This window comes from Pseudopodoces humilis, chromosome 18 (genome assembly GCF_049639895.1).
Source record: "Pseudopodoces humilis isolate 2021_Gansu_Grassland_sample_001 chromosome 18, ASM4963989v1, whole genome shotgun sequence".
NCBI classification, from domain to species: Eukaryota; Metazoa; Chordata; class Aves; order Passeriformes; family Paridae; genus Pseudopodoces; species Pseudopodoces humilis.
In genome coordinates, this window is record NC_142217.1 from 530,226 (window position 1) to 552,668 (window position 22,443).

General features: G+C 44.0%; 2 protein-coding genes across 2 annotated transcripts in view; both read right to left on the bottom strand.

Annotated features, from left to right (window-relative positions):
- Positions 1 to 22,443, bottom strand: part of LOC102107146 (uncharacterized) — a 178,884-nt gene that overhangs the window by 16,322 nt on the left and 140,119 nt on the right. The gene's annotated exons all lie outside the window — the stretch shown is intronic.
- LOC148182866 (serine/threonine-protein kinase pim-1-like) lies at positions 1,980 to 11,764 on the bottom strand. Its single transcript, XM_088064223.1, has 6 exons — positions 11,750 to 11,764; positions 3,913 to 4,215; positions 3,725 to 3,775; positions 3,154 to 3,520; positions 2,343 to 2,519; positions 1,980 to 2,086 (listed from the first exon to the last, which is right to left on the bottom strand). The coding sequence occupies exons 1-6, from the start codon at positions 11,762 to 11,764 to the stop codon at positions 1,980 to 1,982; spliced, it is 1,020 nt and encodes a 339-aa protein (XP_087920349.1).

The following is a 22,443-nucleotide window of genomic DNA, read 5'->3' on the forward strand; positions in this document are numbered from 1 at the left end:
ACAGACCTTCTGTCCATGGATACAGAGACATCCAAGAGCCCCTGGCACAGACAGACCCTTCTGTCCATGGATACAGAGACATCCAAGAGCCCCTGGCACAGACAGACATTGCTGCTCTTCAGCCACTGACAGGATGAGTCCCTGAGACTGGGGCTTGACCTTCCTTGTGGAGAGGGGCATCAAGGAAGGCTGCAGTGTGATGGAGACTGTGATGGGCTGGGAACTCACTGGGGGAAAGAAGGGAGCAGTTGGGAAGTAAAAGGCAGGTGTGGGGACACAACTGTTCAGAGAAGGGCTGAGCTACAGCTTGAGCAAGATGAAAAATGTCATTTGGGGTCATCCCAGATGGATTTCATTTCAGAAGTTATGGAACAAGTTTAATTTTTGGGGGGTGTAATGTTTTCCCTTGGAGGTGGACACTCTGCAGACTTGAGCTGCATTGCCAAAATGCTCAAGTCTCTGCTGCAGGTCACACCGTTTCTTCTTTGGCTGATCCCGGCCCGGTGCTGAGCCCAGCAGAGCCCTGGCACAGCCCAGAGCAGCCTCAGCATCTGCAGAGCCCGGCTGCAAGGAGAGAAACCAGAAACCGCCCGTCAGCTGAAGGCTCCTGTCCCCTTGTCCCAGCCAGCCGCGGTGCCCAGGCCATGCTGGCCGTGCTCAGAGCTGGGCCCAAAGCTGCCCATCACTGCTGCCTTTGGGAGCAGAGCAGGAGGGCAGGACATGTGCCCAGCCTGCAGCCAGCCACGGCAGATCCAGCCCCTCAGCAGCTGCCCAGAGCGGGATGCTCCTGTGCCCGCTGCCATCTCCCAAAAGCTCTTGTCCCACCCATGCCAAGGAGATGAGGACCCACCTCACACCATCCGCTGCCAGAGGAAAAGCTGGTCCCAAATGATGTCCTCAGTCTTCTCCAAGGGCACGGCCCATCCACGCCACAGCTGGTCCCAAGCACTTCCTGATCCAGACTGGACCCCACCTAGAACGCTTCCTTTAGAAAAACAAACAACAAATTAATGAAAATAGGTTACAGACAAAAAGGGGAAACAAGAAAAATGGTAAAAAATCTTATGTCTGTCAGGAGCTTGAGGAAGGCCCAACCCCTACATTCTAGGGAAAAACCCACCCACGGGTGAGGGAAGCCCATGCTTTCTCCCTTTCCCCCTGCACTGTCCCCCAAAATCACGGTGATCCCAAAGCAAAGCAGGGGAGTGGAGCAGCCCAAGCCCTTCCTTGCCTGCACAGCAAAGCAGCCGTGCTCAGGTTCTGGAGTCCCACCTGTGCTCCTGCCATGGGGGTTTGTTTGTGTCGGGCTGGCTGCCCCAGCCCCAGCCCGGGGCACGGTGGGTGCTGGGGGCTGTTGGCAGGGCCAGGATCCCACTCCCATTTCGTAACCACCCCAGCCCACGTCCCCAGCCCTGCCAAAAACCAGCTGGGCAGCCACTGAGGAATCAGTTGCATCTGCCCCAGTAAGGGGGAAACCTTTGGTTGCCGGCCAATGCACAAATCTGGGAGCATCCCCCTGGGTCTGGACTTACCTGAAAATTCACAGTGGAGCCTGGCTTTGAAGAAGGTGCCAGAATCAAAGTCCATCATCGCCAGCTCCCGCTGGCCAGGTGGAGGAAGAGGTTGTCATCCTTGCTGCTGTCCTCCATGTCTCCAGCAGCAGCAGCAGCCCCACCTGGTCCAGCTTCTCCAGGGGCTCCTTCTTCCCTGGGGTGACACCAGGCTGTCAGGGTTCTGCCCAGGGCCTGGCTGTCAGTGAACCAGGACAAGCAAAACCAGCTCAGATGGTGCCTACCAGTGCTGGGCAGAGTAGCTCAGCTCCAGCACAAGGGCTGTGTGTTCCCATTCGATGAGCCCAGTGCAGTGACACAGGCAGGACAAAGAAGTCTGGGTTTCTTTGCTGCTGATTGCCAGGGCATGTGTGGAGCTGTAACTTACCAGGTCCCTGCATCACTGTGCCTGTGGCTCTCTCCCTTCTTCTAGGCCTGATGAATATCCTGCATCCAGGGATCACAGGACAGGTCTTCTAATGAAGGCCTGTCCAAGAAGTGCAGGGATAAACACCACCTGATCAGAACTTGGCAGTCTGGGGAGAGAAACCACAAACCACTGGTCAGCTGGAGAAGGCTCCTGTCTGCTTTGCCCCACTGTTCTCATGCCCAGGCCACGCTGGATGTGCTCAGAGCTGGGCCTAAACTTTCCCATCAATTCTTTGTTTTGGAGGAGAGCAGGAGAGCAGGACATGTGCCACCTCCTCAGCAGCTGCCAGAGCGGGATGCTCACGAGCCCACTGCTGTCTCCCAACACTGGTGTTCCCTCCGTGCCCAGAGATGAGGATTCACCTTGGGAGACCCGTTGTGGCAGCGGGAGCTGGCCCCATCTGATGTTCCTGCCCCTCCTGAAAGGGTGCTCCCCGCAGACCATCTCGTGCAGCAGGATGCCCAGGGTCCAGACGGTCGCTGCCTCGCCGTGGTACCACCCAAAGTCGTTCCATTCTGGGGGGCTGTATGACAGTGTTCCTATGGAATATGGATGGAGCTCATCAGGGGGATGCTGCTGCTCCCACAGCCTGACCCCAGCATCCCTGGGCATGTGGGGGCTTCCCCAGTGGCACACGGGGTGACCTGCTGCCCTCTCGCCAGCACCTGGGACTTGGGTACAAACTTGGGGTTGGAAAAGAAGCCACTGGTGTTTGAAGAGGGCAGCGGAAACCCTGGCAAGGCCTGACCATGACACACAAAGGGAAATACCCACTCAGTGCTGGGGAAAAACCATACCCACATCCTCCCTGCTGGCATTGCCAAAAAAATATCTTGAACCAAGGCAAACCAGGGAAGCAGAGCAGTCCAAGCCCATTCTCACCTGCACACCAAACCAGCAGATGCACAGGTTCTGGCTCCCCCTCTCTGCTACCCCCACCCACGGGGGATTTTGTCAGGCTGGCTGCCCCAGCCCCATCCCCAGTCCTGGGCAGAGTGGCAGGCAAAGACTGCCAGCAGGGATGGAAGATGGGTCCCCACCCAGCCCTGCTCAAAAGCAACTTGGCTGAAGACACAGACCTGTGACTGGCAGCAAAAGGGAGAATCCCTGCTGCCACACCCTGGTTGGGCCAGGAGATGCCAGGACTGGGAGCCTGCCCCTGTGTGGGCTCACCTGCAAATTGAGTGTAGGCTGTGTCCTGCAGGTAGGTGCCACAGCCAAAGTCAATCAGTTTTGCCTCGCCGGTGTCCAGGTCAATCAAGATGTTCTCTGGTTTTATATCTCTGTGCAGGACCCCGCAGCTGGTGCAGTGCCGCACGGCCGCCAGCACCTGCTGGAACAGCTCCCGCGCCTCTTCCTCGGACAGGAACCTCCGTGCCCGAATGAAACGTCGCAGGTCCTGACACCGCTCCGGGCGCTCCAGCACCATCACGATGGTGTTGGGGAGCTCAAACCATTCCAGCAGCTGCACCACACCGGGGAAGCCTGTGGACACCTTGTCCAGCAGCACTATCTCCAGTGGTGCGCTGGTGCCGTCGGGCTGCGGGAGGAGCACGGTGCCGTCAGTGGGGCTGAGGCCGTGCCAGGGCTCGGGAAGCCCTCAGCCAGCCCGGGATGCTCTGTGCCCTCCGCTGGCCCCATGCCCGCTCTCCCTCCAGGTGTCCTGGTGGCTCCCACCCTGCCGGGCCCCGGCTCATCCCCGCCCGGCACGCCCCGGCTTCTGCCGCTGGCCCCGCTCACTCACCAGCTCGCCCCAGTGCCGGACGCGGTTCCGTGGCACCTTTTTGATGGCCACCTGCAAGCCAAAGGGAACAGCGAATTCAGCTCACCGCCCACCGTGTCCAGCCCCATCCTACTCCTCCGCCCCCTTCTCCTTCTCCGCCCCCTCCTCCTCCTCCTCCTCCTCCGCCCGCCGCCGGCCCCTCTGCTCACCGGGAGTCCGTCCGAGAGTCGCGTGGCCGCAAAAACTCTGCCAAAGCCGCCGCGCCCCAGCAGTGAACCCACTCGGTACCGCTGCTGCAGGGCCTCCTGCGCCTTCCCTGGGGAAGAGACGCGGCCGTCAGTGCTCGGCCCGGGGCCAGGAACGGCCCCCGAGCGCTCCCCGACCTCCCCGGGCCGGGCATCCGCAGGCGTTCCCTCATTGGAACGCGACAGCGGCGGAGCTCGGGCCGGGGAAGCCGCAGCGGAGGCGGCGGTTTTCCTAGTAATTCCCAATTCATTCCCTTTGCTTTTGTCCTTTTAAGAAGGCCAATTGCATCTCAGATTCCCCAGGAAATGAGAACCCTGAGCTTGTGGAGCTGCCTGAAAGGTGCCCTGTTCCTTTTTCTTCTGCTGCTCAGAAGAAACAATGAAGCGAGTTGGGAAGTTCTGGTTTTTTCCTGTTCCTGGTGGATTTTTTCATTTTATTTGCCACTGCAGAGGCAATTTCTGTGATGGCCTCTGTCAGTTGATTCTGTTTCAGCAGCAGCAGCAGCAACAGGGCTGTGTTTGAGCACTGCAAATGTGACCTGTGTGGCTTTAATTCCCCTCGACTTAGTGCTCAGGGACTTGGGAGCATTTTGATCTCTCCTGATCATGATGCCTGAAACAAAAATCCTGAGTTCCCTGTGACAAAAGCACAGTGGGCAGCACTGATTGAAAGAGGCAATTGCAGCTGTACTGCTAAAATTCAAGTGGCAAGCAGAAGAGGGGCAAGAACAGCCGGGATCTACAACTGCCAAGGCAAATGTAAATTAAATAATTTTGTGGGACTTTTCTGCAATTTTGTGGTATTTTTCTTGAATTTTATGGGATGTTTCTTGAATTTTATGGAATTTTTCTGGAATTTTGTGCAAATTTGTGGAGATTTTGTGGGATGTTTCTAGAATTTGGTGTGGTTTTGGGAACATTTAATGAATTGTGTGGGATTTTTCTGCAATTTTGTGGGATTTTTCTGGAATTTGGTAGGATATTGAGGAGACTTGAAGAATTGTGAGGGATTTTTCTTAGATTCTATGGAATTTTGTGGGGATTTGGTGGGATGTCTCTGGAATTTTGTGGGATGTTTTTGTACTGTTGTGGAATTTTATGGTATTTTTGGGATTTTGAGGAGACTTGAAGAATTGTGTGGGATTTTTCTTAGATTTTGTGGAATTTTTGGAGATTTGGTGGGGTGTTTCTAGAATTTGCTGGGGGTTTCAGAACATTTAATGAATTGTGTGGGATTTTTCTGGAATTTGGTGGGATTTTTCTTGAATTTGGTAGGATATTGGGGAGATTTTGTGGGAGTTTTGTGGAATTTTGAGGGATTTTGAGGAGACATGAAGGATTTTGAGGTATTTTGTGGAGATTTTGTGGAAATTTGTTTAGATTTTCTGGGATGTTTCTGGAATTTTGTGGGGTTTTTTTGTACTGTTGTGGAATTTTCTGGTATTTTGTGGGATTTTGAGGAGACATGAAGAATTTTGAGGTACTTTCTTTGGTTTTGTGGAAATTAGTGGGGATTTTCTGGGATATTACTGGAATTGGGTGGGGTTTTGAGAATATTTAGGGAATTTTATGGGATTTTTCTGCGATTTTGTAGATATTGAGGAGATTTTGTGGGAGTTTTGTGGAATTTTGAGGCAACATGAATATTTTGAGGTATTTCTTAGATTTTGTGGAAATTTGTTTAGATTTTGTGGGATGTTTCTGGAATTTGTTGGGCTTTTGAGAAGATTTCTGCAATTTGGTGGGATTTTTTTGTGGAATTTTCAGGGATTTTGTGGAGACTTGAAGAATTGTGAGGGATTTTTCTGAAATTTTATGGAGATTTGGTGGGATGTTTTTGAAATTTGTTGGGGTTTTCAGGACATTTAGGGAATCGTGTGGGATTTCTCTGCAATTTGGTGGGATTTTTCTTGAATTTTGTAGGATATTGAGGAGATTTTGTGGGAGTTTTGTGGAATTTTGAAGGATTTTGAGGAGACATGAAGAATTTTGAGGTATTTTCGTAGGTTTTGTGGAAATGTATGGGGATTTTGTAGGATGTGACTGGAATTTGGTAGGGTTTTTAGAACATTTAGGATATTTTGTGGGATTTTTCTGCAATGTTGTGGGATTTTGTGGAGACTTGAAGAATTTTGAGGGATTTTTCTTAGCTTCTTTGGAATTTTGTGGCGATTTGGTGGGATGTTTCTGGAATTCGGTGGGGTTTTGAGAAGATTTCTTCAATTTTGTGGGATTTTTTTCTGGAATTTTGTGGGATTTTGTGGAGACTGGAAGAATTATGCGGGATTTTTCTTAGATTTTGTGGTATTTTGTGGAGATTTGGTGGAATGTTTCTGGAATTTGGCAGGGTTTGCGGAAGATTTAGGGAATTTTCTGAGATTTTTTTTCTGGAACCTTGAGGGATTTTGGGGAGACATGAAGAATTTTGAGGGATTTTCTTAGGTTTTGTGGAAATATGTGGGGATTTTGTGGGATGTGACTGGAATTTGGTGGGGTTTTGAGAAGATTTCTGCAATTTTGGGGGATTTTTCTTGATTTTTGTGGGATATTCAGATTTTGTGAGATGTTTCTGGAATTTGCTAGGCTTTTGGGAAGATTTACGGATTTTTGGTTTTGTTTTTGCAATTTCGTGGGATTTTTTTTTGAGTTTTATGGGATTTTGTAAAAGTTTAAATAATTTTGTGGGATTTTTCTTGTATTTTGTGGGATTTTGTGGAGACTGGAAGAATTTTGATGTATTTTACTGAATTTTGTAGAATTTTTTGGGTATTGCGTGGGATGTTTCTGGAATTTGGTAGACTTCTGGGAAGATTTCGGGAATTTTGTGGGATTTTTTTCTGGAATCTTGTGGGATTTTGAGGAGACTAAAGAATTTGGTGGGATGTTTCTGTAATTTTGTGGTATTTTTTGTGATGTTGTGGAATTTTCTGGTATTTTGAGGGATTTTGAGGAGACTTGATGAATTTTGTGGGATTTTTCTTAGATTTTGTGGAAATTTTTTGTGATTTGGTGGGTTATTTTTGTAATTTGGTAGGGTTTGGGGAAGATTTCTGCAATTTTGTGGGATTTTCTTGGAATTTTGTGGGATTTTGTGAAGGCTTGATGAATTTTGAGGGATTTGTCTTAGATTTTGTGGAAATTTGTTTAGATTTTCTGGGATGTTTCTGGAATTTGGTGGGGTTTTGAGAAGATTTCTGCCATTTTCGTGGGATTTTTCTTGAATTTTGTGGGATTTTGTGGAGACTTGAAGAATTGTGAGGGATTTTTCTTAGATTTTGTGGAGATTTGTGGAGATTTGGTGGGATGTTTCTGGAATTTGGTGGGGTTTTGAGAACATTTATGGAATTGTATGGGATTTTTCTGCAATTTTGTAGGATACTGAGGAGTTTTTATGAAAGTTTTGTGGAATTTTGAGGAGACATGAAGGATTTTGAGGTATTTTCTTAGATTTTGTGGAAATTAGTGGGGGTTTTGTGGGATGTTACTGGAATTTGGTGGGGTTTTGAGAAGCTTTCTGCAATTTTGGGGGATTTTTTTTTAATTTTGTGGAATTTTGTCTGGATTTTGTGGGATGTTTCTGGAATTTGGTAGGGTTTTGGGAAGTTTTAGGGAGTTTTGTGGGATTTTTTTCTGCAATCTTGAGGGATTTTGAGGAGACATGAAGAATTTTGAGGTATTTTCTTAGATTTTATGGAAATTTGTGGGGATTTTGTGGGATGTTTCTGGAATTTGTTGGGCTTTTCAGAAGATTTAATGAATTGTGTGGAATTTTTTTGTGGAATGTTGAGGGATTTTGTGGAGACTTGAAGAATTATGAGGGATTTTTCTTAGATTTTGTGGAAATTTGTGTAGATGTGGTGGGATGTTTCTGGAATTTGGTGGGGTTTTCCGAACTTTTAATGAATTGTATGGTATTTTTGGAAATTCTGTGGGATTTTGTGGAGACTTGAAGAATTATGAGGGATTTTTCTTAGCTTTGGTATTTTGTGGAGATTTGGTGGGGTGTTTCTAGAATTTGCTGGGGTTTTCAGAACGTTTAATGAATTGTGTGGGATTTTTCTGCAATTTGGTGGGATTTTTCTTGAATTTTGTGGGATTTTGATGAGACTTGAAGAACTGTGAGGGATTTTTCTTAGCTTCTTTGGAATTTTGTGGAGATTTTGTGGGATGTTACTGGAATTTGGTGGGGTTTTGAGGAGATTTCTGCAATTTTGGGGGATTTTTTGGGAATTTTGTGGAATTTTGTCTGGATTTGGTGGGATGTTTCTGGAATTTGGTAGGGTTTTGGGAAGTTTTAGGGAATTTTGTGGGATTTTTTTCTGCAATCTTGAGGGATTTTGAGGATACTGGAAGAATAGTGAGGGATTTTTCTGAGATTTTGTGGAATTTTGCGGCAATTTGGTGGGATGTTTCTGCAATTTCCTGTGGTTTTCAGAACATTTAATGAATTGTGTGGGATTTTTTTGTGGAATGTTGAGGGATTTTGTGGAGACTTGAAGAATTTTGAGGTATTTTCTTTGATTTTGTGGAAATTAGTGGGGATTTTGTGGGATGTTACTGGAATTTGGTGGGGTTTTCAGAAAATTTAATGATTCGTATGGGATTTTTCTGCAATTTTGTGGGATTTTTCTGCAATTTTGTGGGATTTTTCCGGAATTTTGTAGGATATTGAGGAGACTTTGTGGGATTTTTGTAGAATTTTGAGGGATTTTGAGGAGATACGAAGAATTTTGAGGTATTTTCTTTGATTATGCGGGAATTTGTTTTGATATTCTGGGAAGTTTCTGGAATTTAGTGAGGTTTTGAGAACATTTAATGAATTGTATGGGATTTTTCTGCAATTTGGTGGGATTTTTCTTGAATTTTGTAGGATATTGGGGAGATTTTGTGGGATTGTTGTGGAATTTTGAGGGATTTTGAGGAGACATGAAGAATTTTGAGGTATTTTGTGGAGATTTTGTGGAAATTTGTTTAGATTTTCTGGGATGTTTCTGGAATTTGGTGGGGTTTTGAGAAGATTTCTGCCATTTTCGTGGGATTTTTCTTGAATTTTGTGGGATTTTGTGGAGACTTGAAGAATTGTGAGGGATTTTTCTTAGCTTCTTTGGAATTTTCTGGAGATTTGGTGGGATGTTTCTGCAATTTTGGTAGGGTTTTGAGAACATTTAGGGAACTGTATGGGATTTTTCTGCAATTTGGTGGGATTTTTCTTGAATTTTGTGGGATTTCGTGGAGACTTGAAGAATTATGAGGGATTTTTCTTAGCTTCTTTGGAATTTTGTGGAGATTTGGTGGGATGTTTCTGGAATTTGGTGGGGTTTTGGGAAGTTTTAGGGAATTTTGTGGGATTTTTTTTCTGGAATCTTGAAGGATTTTGAGGATACTGGAAGAATTGTGAGGGATTTTTCTGAGATTTTGTGGAATTTTGCGGCAATTTGGTGGGATGTTTCTGGAATTTGCTGTGGTTTTCAGAACATTTAATGAATTGTGTGGGATTTTTTTGTGGAATTTTGTGGGATTTTGTGGAGACTTGAAGAATTTTGAGGTATTTTCTATGATTTTGTGGAAATTAGTGGGGATTTTGTGGGATGTTACTGGAATTTGGTGGGGTTGTGAGATCATTTAGGGAATTGTATGGGATTTTTCTGCAATTTTGTGGGATTTTTCCTTGAATTTTGTTGGATAATGAGGAGATTTTGTGGGATTTTTGTAGAATTTTGAGGGATTTTGAGGAGACATGAAGAATTTTGAGATATTTTTTAGATTTTGTGGAAATTTGTGGGGATTTGGTGGGATGTTTCTGGAATTTGTTGGGCTTTTGTGAAAATTTCTGCAATTTTTTGGGATTTTTCTGGAATTTTGTGGGATTTTGAGGAGACTTGAAGAATTATGAGGGATTTTTCTTAGCTTCTTTGGAATTTTGTGGGGATTTTGTGCGATGTTTCTGGAATTTGGTAGGGGTTTTTTTGTACTGTTGTGGAATTTTCTGGTATTTTGTGGGATTTTGATGAGACTTTGTCATGGGGCAACCTTACCTTTAAGGTGGTTTTAGGAGCTAAGGAAGTTGAAGTTGCTGGGGACTGATGGGAGCCTTTTCTCCTGACCAATTATCGGTCATTACTGGGAATTGACAGCAGTTTTGACCATTGAAAAGTGGGATCAACTTGTGAACCCTACCTTAAGATGTAAAGCCAGAGCACTCTTGTCTCTCTTTGTTTCCTGGCTGTGAAAGGTAACAGAGCTCCAGGCCTCCCGTTCCCTGCCCAGGCCATGCGGCCGGGCGGGGGCTGGGCTGGGCCTGCCGCGGCTCCCGGCCGGGAGATGGGGCCTGCGGGGCTTGTCCTGGGCTCTGGCCGGGCCAGGCCGGTTCCTGGCTCGGCTGCAGGTTTTGCTGTGACGGAATTCACCAGAGACTGCCGAGTAAAGAAGGAGAAAAAGCTCTGGACCTGCGGCAGGCTGAGACAGTGACCACACTCTCCAGAGCAGCCATGAAGAATTTTCTATCGCAGACAGCTCCAGCTGCTGCTCCGGCAGAGATCACAGAACCATCTACAAAGCCTGGGCAAGATTTTAACCTTTTCATTACCCAGATGAGACTTGCAGATTAATCCTTTTATCCAGAGAGAGAAAAAGAGAGTGATCAACATGAAAAGAGACTTTATAAACTACCAGTGACAGGAAAGAAAAGAAGCTTCAGGAAAGGTAGAGAATAAGGAGATGCTTTATAAGCTGAAATATCTTTCTGTTAAAGCTATGGAGATGGACAATAATGTTCTGAAAGAACTCCTTTAATTCATGACAGAGTATATAGGGAGGAATAGAGTGTTCAAAGTGTGGATTTTGAGGAAAAGGTGGAGTAATTATGATACAGTGAGGTGCTGGAACAGAGGGGGGAGAAATAATAGTTGAAGATTTGGGGCCACTTGAGGCAAGGAGAAAACTTCTGTTTCCAGCAAAGCTCACAGAGACAGATGAAGAAGACTTTTGCCTTTGAATAACTCATCCTTAAAATGACATCCCTAGACTCATTGATCCATACACACCTCAGAGTGATGTGAAATGGGAGGAGAGAACTGATGACAGCATTTCTGAGCAGCTGACATCAGGGAAATAGAAAACTGTAACAGAAATAGTTTTCTTGTGAGAAACTCCATAGATTAGCAGAAAGAGACTTCTGTTTCTCTACAAAGACTGGTGAAAAGACTGTAACAAGAATTGGGACTGTTTTAACCATCAAAGTTCCAAAGTTTTTGTCTCTGTTGTCATGCGAACAAGGGAATGGTGGGTAGTAGGGGATAAAAAGGGTTTTCTGGAAGTTTACTCTGGTGTTCTTATTCTTGTAGTTTGTTAATAAACTTTCTTTATTCCTTTTAAGTTTTAAGCCTGTTTTGCTCTTGTTCTAATCCATATCTCACAGCAAAAAATAAGTAATCTTTTTTAGTTACTGGTTTAAAATCACGACACACAAACATCCCACAAATTGTTTACAAATTCCCACAAAATCTAAGAAAAATCTTTCAAAATTACTCAAGTCTTCTCAAAATCCTATAAAATCCCAGAAAATTCCACAACATTCCAAAAAAAATCTACAAAATTCCAGAAAATTCCCACAAAATTATTTAAATTTTCTCATCATCAAATACCAGAAAAATCCCACAAAATTCTTGAAATGCCCAAGAAAATTTACTCAAAATCCCACAAAATTCCAGAAAAATCCCTCAAAATTCCTGAAAGAGGCCACAAAATTCCAGAAACATCCCACGAAATCTTTACAAATTACAACACAACCCCAGAAAAATACCTCAAACTTCTTCATGTCTACTCAAAATCTTTCAAAATTCCAGAAAAATCCCACAAAATTTCAGAAAAATCCCACAAAATTCCAAAAACATCCCACTAAATTCCACAAACATCCCACTAAATTCCCTAAATCTTTTCAAAACCCTACCGAATTCCAGAAACATCCCACAAAATCTCCTCCAATTTGCATACAATCTAAGAAAAATCTTTCAAAATTCTTCAAGTCTCCTCAAAATCCCTCAAAATTCCAGAAACATCCCACAAAATTACAAATAAACACCACAAAATTCCACAAACATCCCACAAAATTCCAGAAAAATCTTCTCAAAACCCTACCAAATTCCAGAAACTTCCCACAAAATCTTTACAAATTTAAACACAGTCTAAGGAAATCTCTGCAAAATTCTTCAAGTCTCCTCAAAATCTCACCAAATTCCAGAATATTCCACAACATTCCAATAAAATCGCACAAAATTCCAGAAACGTCCCACAAAACTCTTTACATTTCTCAAAATCCCACAAAATTCCAGAAAAGCATCACAAAATTGTGAAAAAACCCTCAAAATTCCCTAAACCTTCTCAAAGCACTACCAAATTCCTCAAACATCCCACAAAATCTTTACAAATTTCCACAAAATCTGAGAAAAATCCCTCACAATTCTTCAAGTCTCCTCAAAGTCCAACAAAATTCCAGAAACATTCAGAAAATTCCTCAAATATCCCAAAAAATTCCCTAAATCTTCTCAAAATCCCACAAAATTCCAGAAACATCCCACGAAATTCCAGAAAAATCTTCTCAAAACCCTACCAAATTCCAGAAACATCCCACAAAGTCTCCTCCAATTTCCACACAATCTAAGAAAAATACCTCAAAATTCTTCATGTTTCCTCGAAGTCCTTCAAAATTCCGGAAACATCTCACAAAATTCCACAAAATTCCACAAACTTCCAGAAAAATCCCTCAAAATTCCACAAACATCCCACCAAATTCACTAAATCTTCTCAAAACCCTCCCAAATTCCAGAAATATCCCACCAAATCTTTATAAATTTCCACAACATCTAAGAAAAATCTTTCAAAATGACTCAAGTCTTCTCAAAATCCTACAAAATCCCAGAAAATTCCACAACATTCCAAAAAGAACCAACAAAATTCCAGAAAAATCCCACAAAATTCTTGAAATGCCCAAGAAAATTTAAGAAAAATCCCACAAAATTCCACAAAAATCCCTCAAAATTCCAGAACGAGGCCAAAAAATCCCACAAACATCCCACAAAATCTTTACAATTTCCACAAAATCCTAGAAAAATACCTCAAACTTCTTCATGTCTACTCAAAATACTTCAACATTCCAGAAAAATCCCACAAAATTCCACAAACATCCCACAAAATCTTTACAAGTTACCACACAATCTAGGAAAATGCCCTCAAAAGTCTTCAAGTCTCCTCAATATCCCACAAAATTCCACAAAAATCCACAAAAATCAAGAAAAAATCATGCAAAATATTCTAATTCTTCTCAAAACCCTACCAAATTCCAGAAACTTCCCACAAAATCTTTACAAATTTTTACACAGTCTAAGAATAATCCCTCAAAATTCTTCATGTCTCCTCAAAAATCTCACTAAATTCCAGAAAATTTCACAACATTCCAAAAAAATCGCACAAAATTCTAGAAAAGCATCACAAAATTGTGAAAAAAAACCCTCAAAATTCCCTAACTCTTCGAAAAACCCTACCAAATTCCACAAACATCCCACAAAATCTAAGAAAAATCTTTCAAAATTACTCAAGTCTTCTCAAAATCCTATAAATTCCCAGAAAATTCCACAACATTCGAAAAAAATCCTACAAAATTCCAGAAAATTCTGACTAAATTATTTAAATTTCCTCAAAATCCCTCCAAATACCAGAAAAATCCCACAAAATTCTTGAAATGCCCAAGTAAATTTACACAAAATCCCACAAAATTCCAGAAAAATCCCTCAAAATTCTTGAAATGCCCAAGAAAATTTACACAAAATCCCACAAAATCCCAGAAAAATCCCTCAAAATTCTTGAACATCCCACAAAATCTTTACAAATTGCAACACAATCCTAGAAAAATACCTCAAAATTCTTCATGTCTATTCGGAATCCTTCAAATTTCCAGAAAAATCCCACAAAATTCCAAAAACATCCCACTAAATTCCACAAACATCCCCCTAAATTCCCTAAATCTTTTCAAAACCCTCCCAAATTCCAGAAACATCCCACAAAATCTCCTCCAATTTGCATACAATCTAAGAAAAATCTTTCAAAATTCTTCAAGTCTCCTCAAAATCCCTCAAAATTCCAGAAACATCCCACAAAATTACAAATAAACACCACAAAATTCCACAAACATCCCACAAAATTCCAGAAAAATCTTCTCAAAACCCTACCAAATTCCAGAAACTTCCCACAAAATCTTTACAAATTTTTACACAGTCTAAGGAAATCTCTGCAAAATTCTTCAAGTCTCCTCAAAATCTCACCAAATTCCAGAATATTCCACAACATTCCAATAAAATCGCACAAAATTCCAGAAACGTCCCACAAAACTCTTTACATTTCTCAAAATCCCACAAAATTCCAGAAAAGCATCACGAAATTGTGAAAAAACCCTCAAAATTCCCTAAACCTTCTCAAAACACTACCAAATTCCACAAACATCCCACAAAATCTTTACAAATTTCCACAAAATCTAAGAATACCTCAAACTTCTTCATGTCTCCTCAAAATCCCACAAAATTCCAGAAAAATCCAGAAAATTCCTCAAATATCCCACAATATTCCCTAAATCTTCTCAAAATCCCACCAAATTCCAGAAACACCCCACAGAATCTTTATAAATTTCCCCACAATATAAGAAAAACACCTCAAAATTCTTCATGTCTCCTCAAAGTCATTCAAAATTCTGGAAACATCCCACAAAATTCCAGAAAAATCCCACAAAATTCCAGAAAAATCCCACAAAATTCCACAAACAGCCCACCAAATTCACTAAATCTTCTCAAAACCCTCCCAAATTCCAGAAACATCCCACAAAATCTTTACAAATTTCCACACAATCTAGGAAAAATCCCTCAAAATTCTTCAAGTCTCCTCAATATCCCTCAAAATTCAACAAAAATCCACAAAATTCAAGAAAAAAATCCCTCAAAATTCCCTAAATCTTCTCAAAACCCTCCCAAATTCCAGAAACAACCCACAAAATCCCAGAAAAATCTTCTCAAAACCCTACCAAATTCCAGAAATATCCCACAAAATCTTTACAAATTTCCACAAAATCAAGAAAAATCTTTCAAAATGACTCAAGTCTTCTCAAAATCCTACAAAATCCCAGAAAATTCCACAACATTCAAAAAAAATCCTACAAAATTCCAGAAACATCCCACAAAATTCTTGAAATGTCCAAGAAAATTTAAGAAAAATCCCACAAAATTCCACAAAAATCCCTCAAAATTCCACAAAAATCCCTCAAAATTCCAGAAAGAGGCCACAAAATTCCAGAAACATCCCACAAAATCTTTACAAGTTACCACACAATCTAGGAAAATGCCCTCAAAATTCTTCAAGTCTCCTCAATATCCCACAAAAATCCACAAAAATCCACAAAAAATCATGCAAAATATTTTAAATCTTCTCAAAACCCTACCAAATTCCAGAAACTTCCCACAAAATCTTTACAAATTTTTACACAGTCTAAGAATAATCCCTCAAAATTCTTCATGTCTCCTCAAAATCTCACTAAATTCCAGAAAATTTCACAACATTCCAAAAAAATCGCACAAAATTCTAGAAAAGCATCACAAAATTGTGAAAAAAAACCCTTAAAATTCCCTAACTCTTTGAAAAACCCTACCAAATTCCACAAACATCCCACAAAATCTAAGAAAATCTTTCAAAATTACTCAAGTCTTCTCAAAATCCTGCAAAATCCCAGAAAATTCCACAACATTAAAAAAAAAATCCTACAAAATTCCAGAAACATCCCTCAAAATTCTTGAAATGCCCAAGAAAATTTAAGAAAAATCCCACAAAATTCCAGAAAAATGCCTCAAAATTCCACAAAATTTCACAGAATTCCACAAGCAGCCCACAAAATTCCAGAAGCATCCCACAAAATCTTTACAAATTTCCATACAATTTAGGAAAAATACCTCAAAATTCTTCAAGTTTCATCCCTATCCCAAAAAATGCCAGAAAAATCCCACAATATTCCACAAACGTCCCACCAAATTGAATAAATCTACTCAAAATCCTACCTAATTCCACAAACATCCCACAAAATCTTTACAAATTTCCACAAAATCAAAGAGAAATCCCTCAAAATTCTTCCTGTCTCCTCAAAATCCTTCAAAATTCCACAAAAATCCCACAAAATTCCACAAAAATCCCACAAAATTCCGGAAACATCCCACAAAATTCCTCAAACATCCCAACAAACTCTCTAAATACTCTCAAAACCCAACCAAATTCTAGAAACATCCCACAAAATCATTACAAATTTCCACACAATCAAGGAAAAATCCCTCAAAATTCTTCAAGTCTCCTCAATATCCCAAAAAAATCCTGAAACATCCCATAAAATTCTTTAAATGTTCTCAATATCCCACAAAATTCAATAAAAATCCCTCAAAATTCAAGATAATCCCACAAAATTCAAGAAAAATCCCTTAAAATTATTTAAATTTTCTCAAAATCTCATTAAATTCCAGCAAAATCCCACGAAATTGCTGAAAAATTAAAAAAAAACCCTAAATCTTCTCAAAACCCTACCAAATTACAGAAACATTCCACAAAATGTCCACAAATTTCCACAAAATCTAAGAAAAGTCCCTCAAAATTCCTCAAGTGTCCTCAATATCCCACAAAATTCCAGAAACATCCCACAAAGTATCCTCAATATGCTGCAAAATTCCACAAAAATTCCACAAAATTCCACAAATATCTCACAAAATTCCAGTAAAATCTGATGAAATGGTTAGCGTTCAGGAACACACATAATCACAAATGATCATATGCAGGTGCTTTATTAAGAGCTCTGGGTGTTAGGGGTACACATACCCAAGTCTGACCCATCTTGGTTTTGAACTTAACATGTTTTATACTCTATCATTATATAACTTACATATTAACTATTAAACTTACATTGTTCTATTGTATACATTGTTTTTACCCAAGCATGGATTTCTCGTGATCCCCCCCAGCCCCCTCACATTGTTCCTCACCTTCTTTAAACAATAATTATATCCAATCATATCTAACAATTGTATCATGATCATCTACTGATTACACAGGTGCAGTTTGACCTGACTTTTAGCAAGTACAAGGCCTAACATTTCTCAGGGCCTATTTTCCAAGGCCTTTCCAAACCTAACTTCCTTTCTAAGTCCCCAAATTTTCTAAGATTTTGAGACCTTTTACTATCACTTACAGGACTTGTGCTCCAGACCCCTCACCAGCCTTGTTGCCCTTCTCTGGACATGCTCCAGCCCCTCCATGGCCTTCCTAAATTGGGGGCCCAGAACTGGACACAGCACTTGAGGTGCTGCCCAACCAGTGCCAAGCATAGGGGAAGAATCCCTGCCCTGCTCCTGCTGGCCACACCATTCCTGATCCAGGCCAGGAGTCATTGGCCTTCTTGGCCACCTGGGCACACTGCTGGTTCATGCCCAGCCTGCTGTCCATCAGTGCCCCAGCTCCCTTTCTGCCTGGCTGCTGTCCAGCCACTCTGTCCCCAGCCTGTAGCACTGCAGGGGTTGTTGTGGCCAAAGTGCAGGACCTGGAACTTGGACTTGTTAAACCTCACCTTGTTGGGTTTGGGCCCTGGATCCAGCCTGTCCAGGTCCCTGTGCAGAGCCCTCCTACCCTGCAGCACATCACTCCCAGCCAACTTGGTGTCACCATGGTTCCATGGGACCCTAGAGTGTCACAATGGTCTCCAGGATTCCATGAAGCCTCCCAGCAATCCAATTTTGGATCATACTGGGAGTGACTGGACTCATACTGGGAGTATCTGAGAATGACTGGGAACACACCATGCACATCATCCCCCATACTGGGGGTGACTGGGAGCAACTGGGAGCACACTGGGAGCAAATGGCATCATACTGGGACTGACTGGGTTGATCTAGTCAGAGGCAACTGGGACCATCCTGGGAGTGCTGCCATGTGACAAGGATCATACTGGAGCTTACTGGGCTCATATTGGTGTTGAAAGGGAACAACTGGGATCTCTGAACACCAAAGGTTCCTTTCCTGCTCACTGAAGAAGGAGCTTCCCAGTATCCATGTGTGAGGGGACCTTCACCTGAACCAGATGCTGTTAGGAGAAAAAGCTGCCTGTGCTGGAAAATCCCACACAACAAGTCAATGCCAACAGAGCATTTTGCTTTCACAACTTCCCTCTGGAGCCACAGTCCTTTTGGATCACACAGCAAGCGAGAGAACAGCACAAAATACAAGTCTGTGTCCAGTTTTCGGCTGGGTGAGCAAACGGAGTGCCAGGCTCCACTGCCACAGACTCTCCTCTTGGGGAACAGATCCCCCCCAGGCTCCATTCCAAATGCTGTGCACACCCTGCTGGCTACAAACAACCCCTTCTTTAAGCTGTTGGCAGGAGCTCTCCCAAATAAATGGCATCTTAATGGCAATTTTCATTCAAAATCACCTCTGTTCCAAAGGAAGAACAGAAAGCCCAGAACAATCCCAAAGGCACACATGGTGCACCTGGGGAAATCCTCGACTTAGGGGCCCAGTGGGTTAAAAAATACCCATCAGAAGCCACAGAGTGCAAACTGCAGCAACCACTTGCTGGATCATTTTGGCTGTGCTGCACACATCTGCAGACTGTCTGTCCCCCTGCCAGGACAGAAGGACACCCGTCAGGGGCTGGGCTGGCTGCTGAGAATGCCTCGGGCAGGAGGATCCTCAGGCAATGAGCAGGTGCCCAGAGCCGCTCTGACACTGAGGCCTCTGTGCCCCACAGCAACGGGAACACCACAAGGACACGGCAATGTTCCTGTGACATCACAGCAGCAGCTCCCCCAAAAACTGCCTGGAAGGTTCTCCTGGGTCACCAAGGAGCACAAAGGATCCTCAGAGGGCACAACCTATTGCTCAAGGGATCCAAGAGGAGCTCAGAAAATGCAGCAAATGAGGACACCCCACAGCCCAGCCTGAACACTGAGAAGGAACAAAGATGTGGCCAAACCAAAGGAAATACAACTTTTGGTCACTGATGCTTCTGACTAAAACCAGCAAGGCTTGTTCCATCTGGGATCTTTGTTCTAGTTCTAGAAACAAGCAAGATTCTCTACTGTCAATGTACAGAAAGCAGGAACTCGGGGAAAAGAAGGCTGAGAGTGCCAAAGCCTTGTGTGACTTTTTGCACATCTTGTGGCTGAGGGTGTCCAAGCCAATGGACTCACAAGCGCGGTCCCTGCCCTCCCCACTGACAGCTGCCATCTCTCCTTCAGCCCCACACGTGTCTCCAACAACCTCCTGTCAAGGGCCTCCATCCACACATTCCATCACCAGCCACAGATCCTCATCCACGAGGTCACCCAGCATCCCTGAGGCCACAGCAGGGAGTGCTCCTGGCATCTGGTAGAGCACTGTGGCTTTCCTGGGATCCTTCTGGTGCCTGTGGCTGAGAGGAGTGGAGTGGATGGAACCAGGACGGGTCACAGATCAGCAGCCCCACTGCAAGCAGTGCTTTCTCCTGCTGTGTGGGGACCGTGGGGTGACTGATATTGGGACTCCTCTGGCTTTGGCTCCTGCAGAGCACACAGTGGGTCAGACACTGGGCTGAGGGAAGGGGTGCCATGGAAACCCAGCACAGGCATTTCTCTTTGGAGAGGGGGTTCTGCAGGGAGAAGGGAGAACAAGAGACTTTCCCGTCTGCTGAGATTCCCCCTCCTCCTTCAGCAGCCATTCCACAGTCCATCAGTATCAGAGTTGATAGGATCACTTCCATGCCAGGGAGCACAAGGCACTCAAAACTGAACCCTGCCAGAGCCCAGCCCTGCCTGCCCATTTGGAGGGTGTGGGGGAATGGAATTTCAGCAGGAGTTGACCCACAATGATACTTTGCCACTTGTGGCTTTCTCACAGCCTTAGAAGGAGTTTGAGATCTCTGTCCCCAACACCCGCTCACCCTTCAAGTGCACACACGTGCCTGGGGGCAATTCAGGTTCCCTGGAGTGGTGGCTGCTTCCCTTTGAAACAGGAGCTGTTGTCTTTTCCAGTGTGCTTAACTCCCTTCTACCTATTAGAAAGTGGGTGAGGAAAGGAAATGACCCTGGAGAAAGGGGACCAGAGCCTTTGAAAAAGATGAAATATGTCTGAATTACAAATAAAATCTAATTCATTTATTTCTTTAGTACTAATCTATTACTACAAACAAAAACATGTTTCTGAGCTGATTGTTGGTATTCGAGGCCTTATTTCTGGTTATTGTTGTTATTATTATTTATTAGTATTACTTTTCACTGTCAAGACTTTTAAATCTGAGACGTGAATAACAATGGCTGGATGTCTCTCACAGGGAAAATTCCCTTGCTTTTCCCACCGGGATTAAACCGTACAGTCAACTCCAAGTTGCCAGTGGATTCTAAAGATGGAAAATCCTGTTAATGGTGGATTTGGTGTGGTTTGGAGCTGGGAAATTGTCTCATCCTTTCCCAGAGGGGCCCCAAGCCCGCTCTGCTGCCAGGTCTGCACTCACGGCCCCTCACAGCTGCTCTGCCCTGGGGACATGGTGGGACCCCTCCTGCCAGGGCTGAGGCTCCTCATGGCCCCTCACAGCCCCTCATGGCCCCACAGAACCTCTTATGGCTCCATAGAACCTCTCACACCTCTCACCTCCCCTCATGTCCCTTCATGGCCCCTCATTTCCCCTCACATCTCCTCACAGCCCCAGGGGCTCCTCCCAAAGGAGAAGGGGTCGGGCCCTGCTCGTTCTCCTTTTATTTCGGTCCCTTCACAGCGCCGAGTAAAGAAAGGCTGAATGGAGCCTTTCCCCAGCGTTTCCCTCAGGGTTCATTGCGGGCTGAAGCTCTGTGCTGGCTCCAGCCCCAGCACCAACATCCCTGCAGCCCCCAAGGCCTTTGCTGTCCCCCCGTGTCCATTCCCTGTCCCCGAGTCCCGCCCGGCTCTGGCAGCAGCAGCAGCCGCAGCGCAGCGGGCGCCGGCCCAGCCCGGCCGGGGCTCCGGGCCAGGAGCAGCAGCAGCGCCGGCCCTTCCCACCTGCTCCTGCCTCGGCTTCCCAGGGCTTTTTCCAGGGCAATTCTGGGCTACAGCAACAATCCCCCACAAACAGCCCTGATTCCTCAGGGCCCGCCTCTGCTGCCCTGAGCCAGCCCTCAGAGAAAGAAAGGATCGGCTTCCAGCGCTGTTTTCAGCTCTGTTTTTCTCACCCGGAGGTGACAGCAGGAGGCTGTTGGTGCCTTGACTTTTGCAGTTGTAGATCCCGGCTGCTCTTGCCCCTCTTCTGCTTGGCACCTGAATTTTAGCAATACAACTGCAATTGCCTCTTTCAATCAGTGCTACTCACAGAGCTTTTGTCACAGGGAACTCAGGATTTTTGTTTCAGGCATCATGATCAGTAGAGATCAAAATGCTCCCAGCTCCCTGAGCACTAAGTCGAGGGGAATTAAAGCCACACAGGTCACATTTGCAGTGCTCAAACACAGCCCTGTTGCTGCTGCTGCTGCTGAAATAGAATCAACTGACAGAGGCCATCACAGAAATTGCCTCTGCAGTGGCAAATAAAATGAAAAAATCCACCAGGAACAGGAGAAAACCAGAACTTCCCAACTCGCTTGTTTCTTCTGAGCAGCAGAAGAAAAAGGAACAGGGCACCTTTCAGGCAGCTCCACAAGGTCCATGTTCTTATTTCAGGGGGAATCTGAGATGTAATTGGCCTTGTTAAAAGGACAAAAGCAAAGGGAATGAATTGGGAATTATTAAGAAAAAATGACCCTTCTTACACACAAAGTTCACCAAGTCATTCATTGCATTTCTCCTTTTCACATTCTTTCTCTCATCCACTGAGAGGTCCAGCTTATCATGTTCTGGTGCTTATCATCAACTGATTGTGCTCTTGATTTCTACCAGTGCAAGAGATGTAGAATCATCTAAACTAAACACAGAAACAAAATCCATCTGTCAGCCCATCTTCATGTTCCAGATCACTTTCAAGATGTCCATGGGGCTGTTGGAATGATTAGCTCTCCACTGCTGGCTGCAGGCTCTGGAGATTCTTTCTCCACATTCAGCCAGGCTTGTATTCCCCAACAATTCCTGGTAGCCCATCATGTTTTCTTTGGGTAGAGGAGGAACAATGAAAACCTCACCAATGGCACAACTCCCCAGTACACAAGGAAAAGAAAGAACAAGTTGTCAAGTTCTTCAAATATTTGTCCTGCTTTGCTGCAAGAGTTGTGCTGCACTCACAGTGTGGGAAGCCAAGAGAAGCTGCAGCTGGGGGCACATCTTGTGACAGGAGCTGCGCCGCGTTCTCCAGGACAGGTTTTTGGAAAGAACAGACGGGACTGGGGAGAAGATTCTGGGAAAATTGAAACAGCTTTTTAAGAAATGAAAATAAAATCAAAAGAAACAACCAATATGTTTTCCTCTATTTTTCTCTATTTATTTTTATGTTCC

Excerpts from the sequence above, each read along its gene's own strand:
- LOC148182866 (XM_088064223.1), bottom strand. Across the intron at positions 3,776-3,912 it reads GACTCTCGGACGGACTCCCG|GTGGCCATCAAAAAGGTGCC; the intron begins GTGAGCAGAGGG and ends TTTGGCTTGCAG. Across the intron at positions 2,520-3,153 it reads AGCCTACACTCAATTTGCAG|GAACACTGTCATACAGCCCC; the intron begins GTGAGCCCACAC and ends CATATTCCATAG.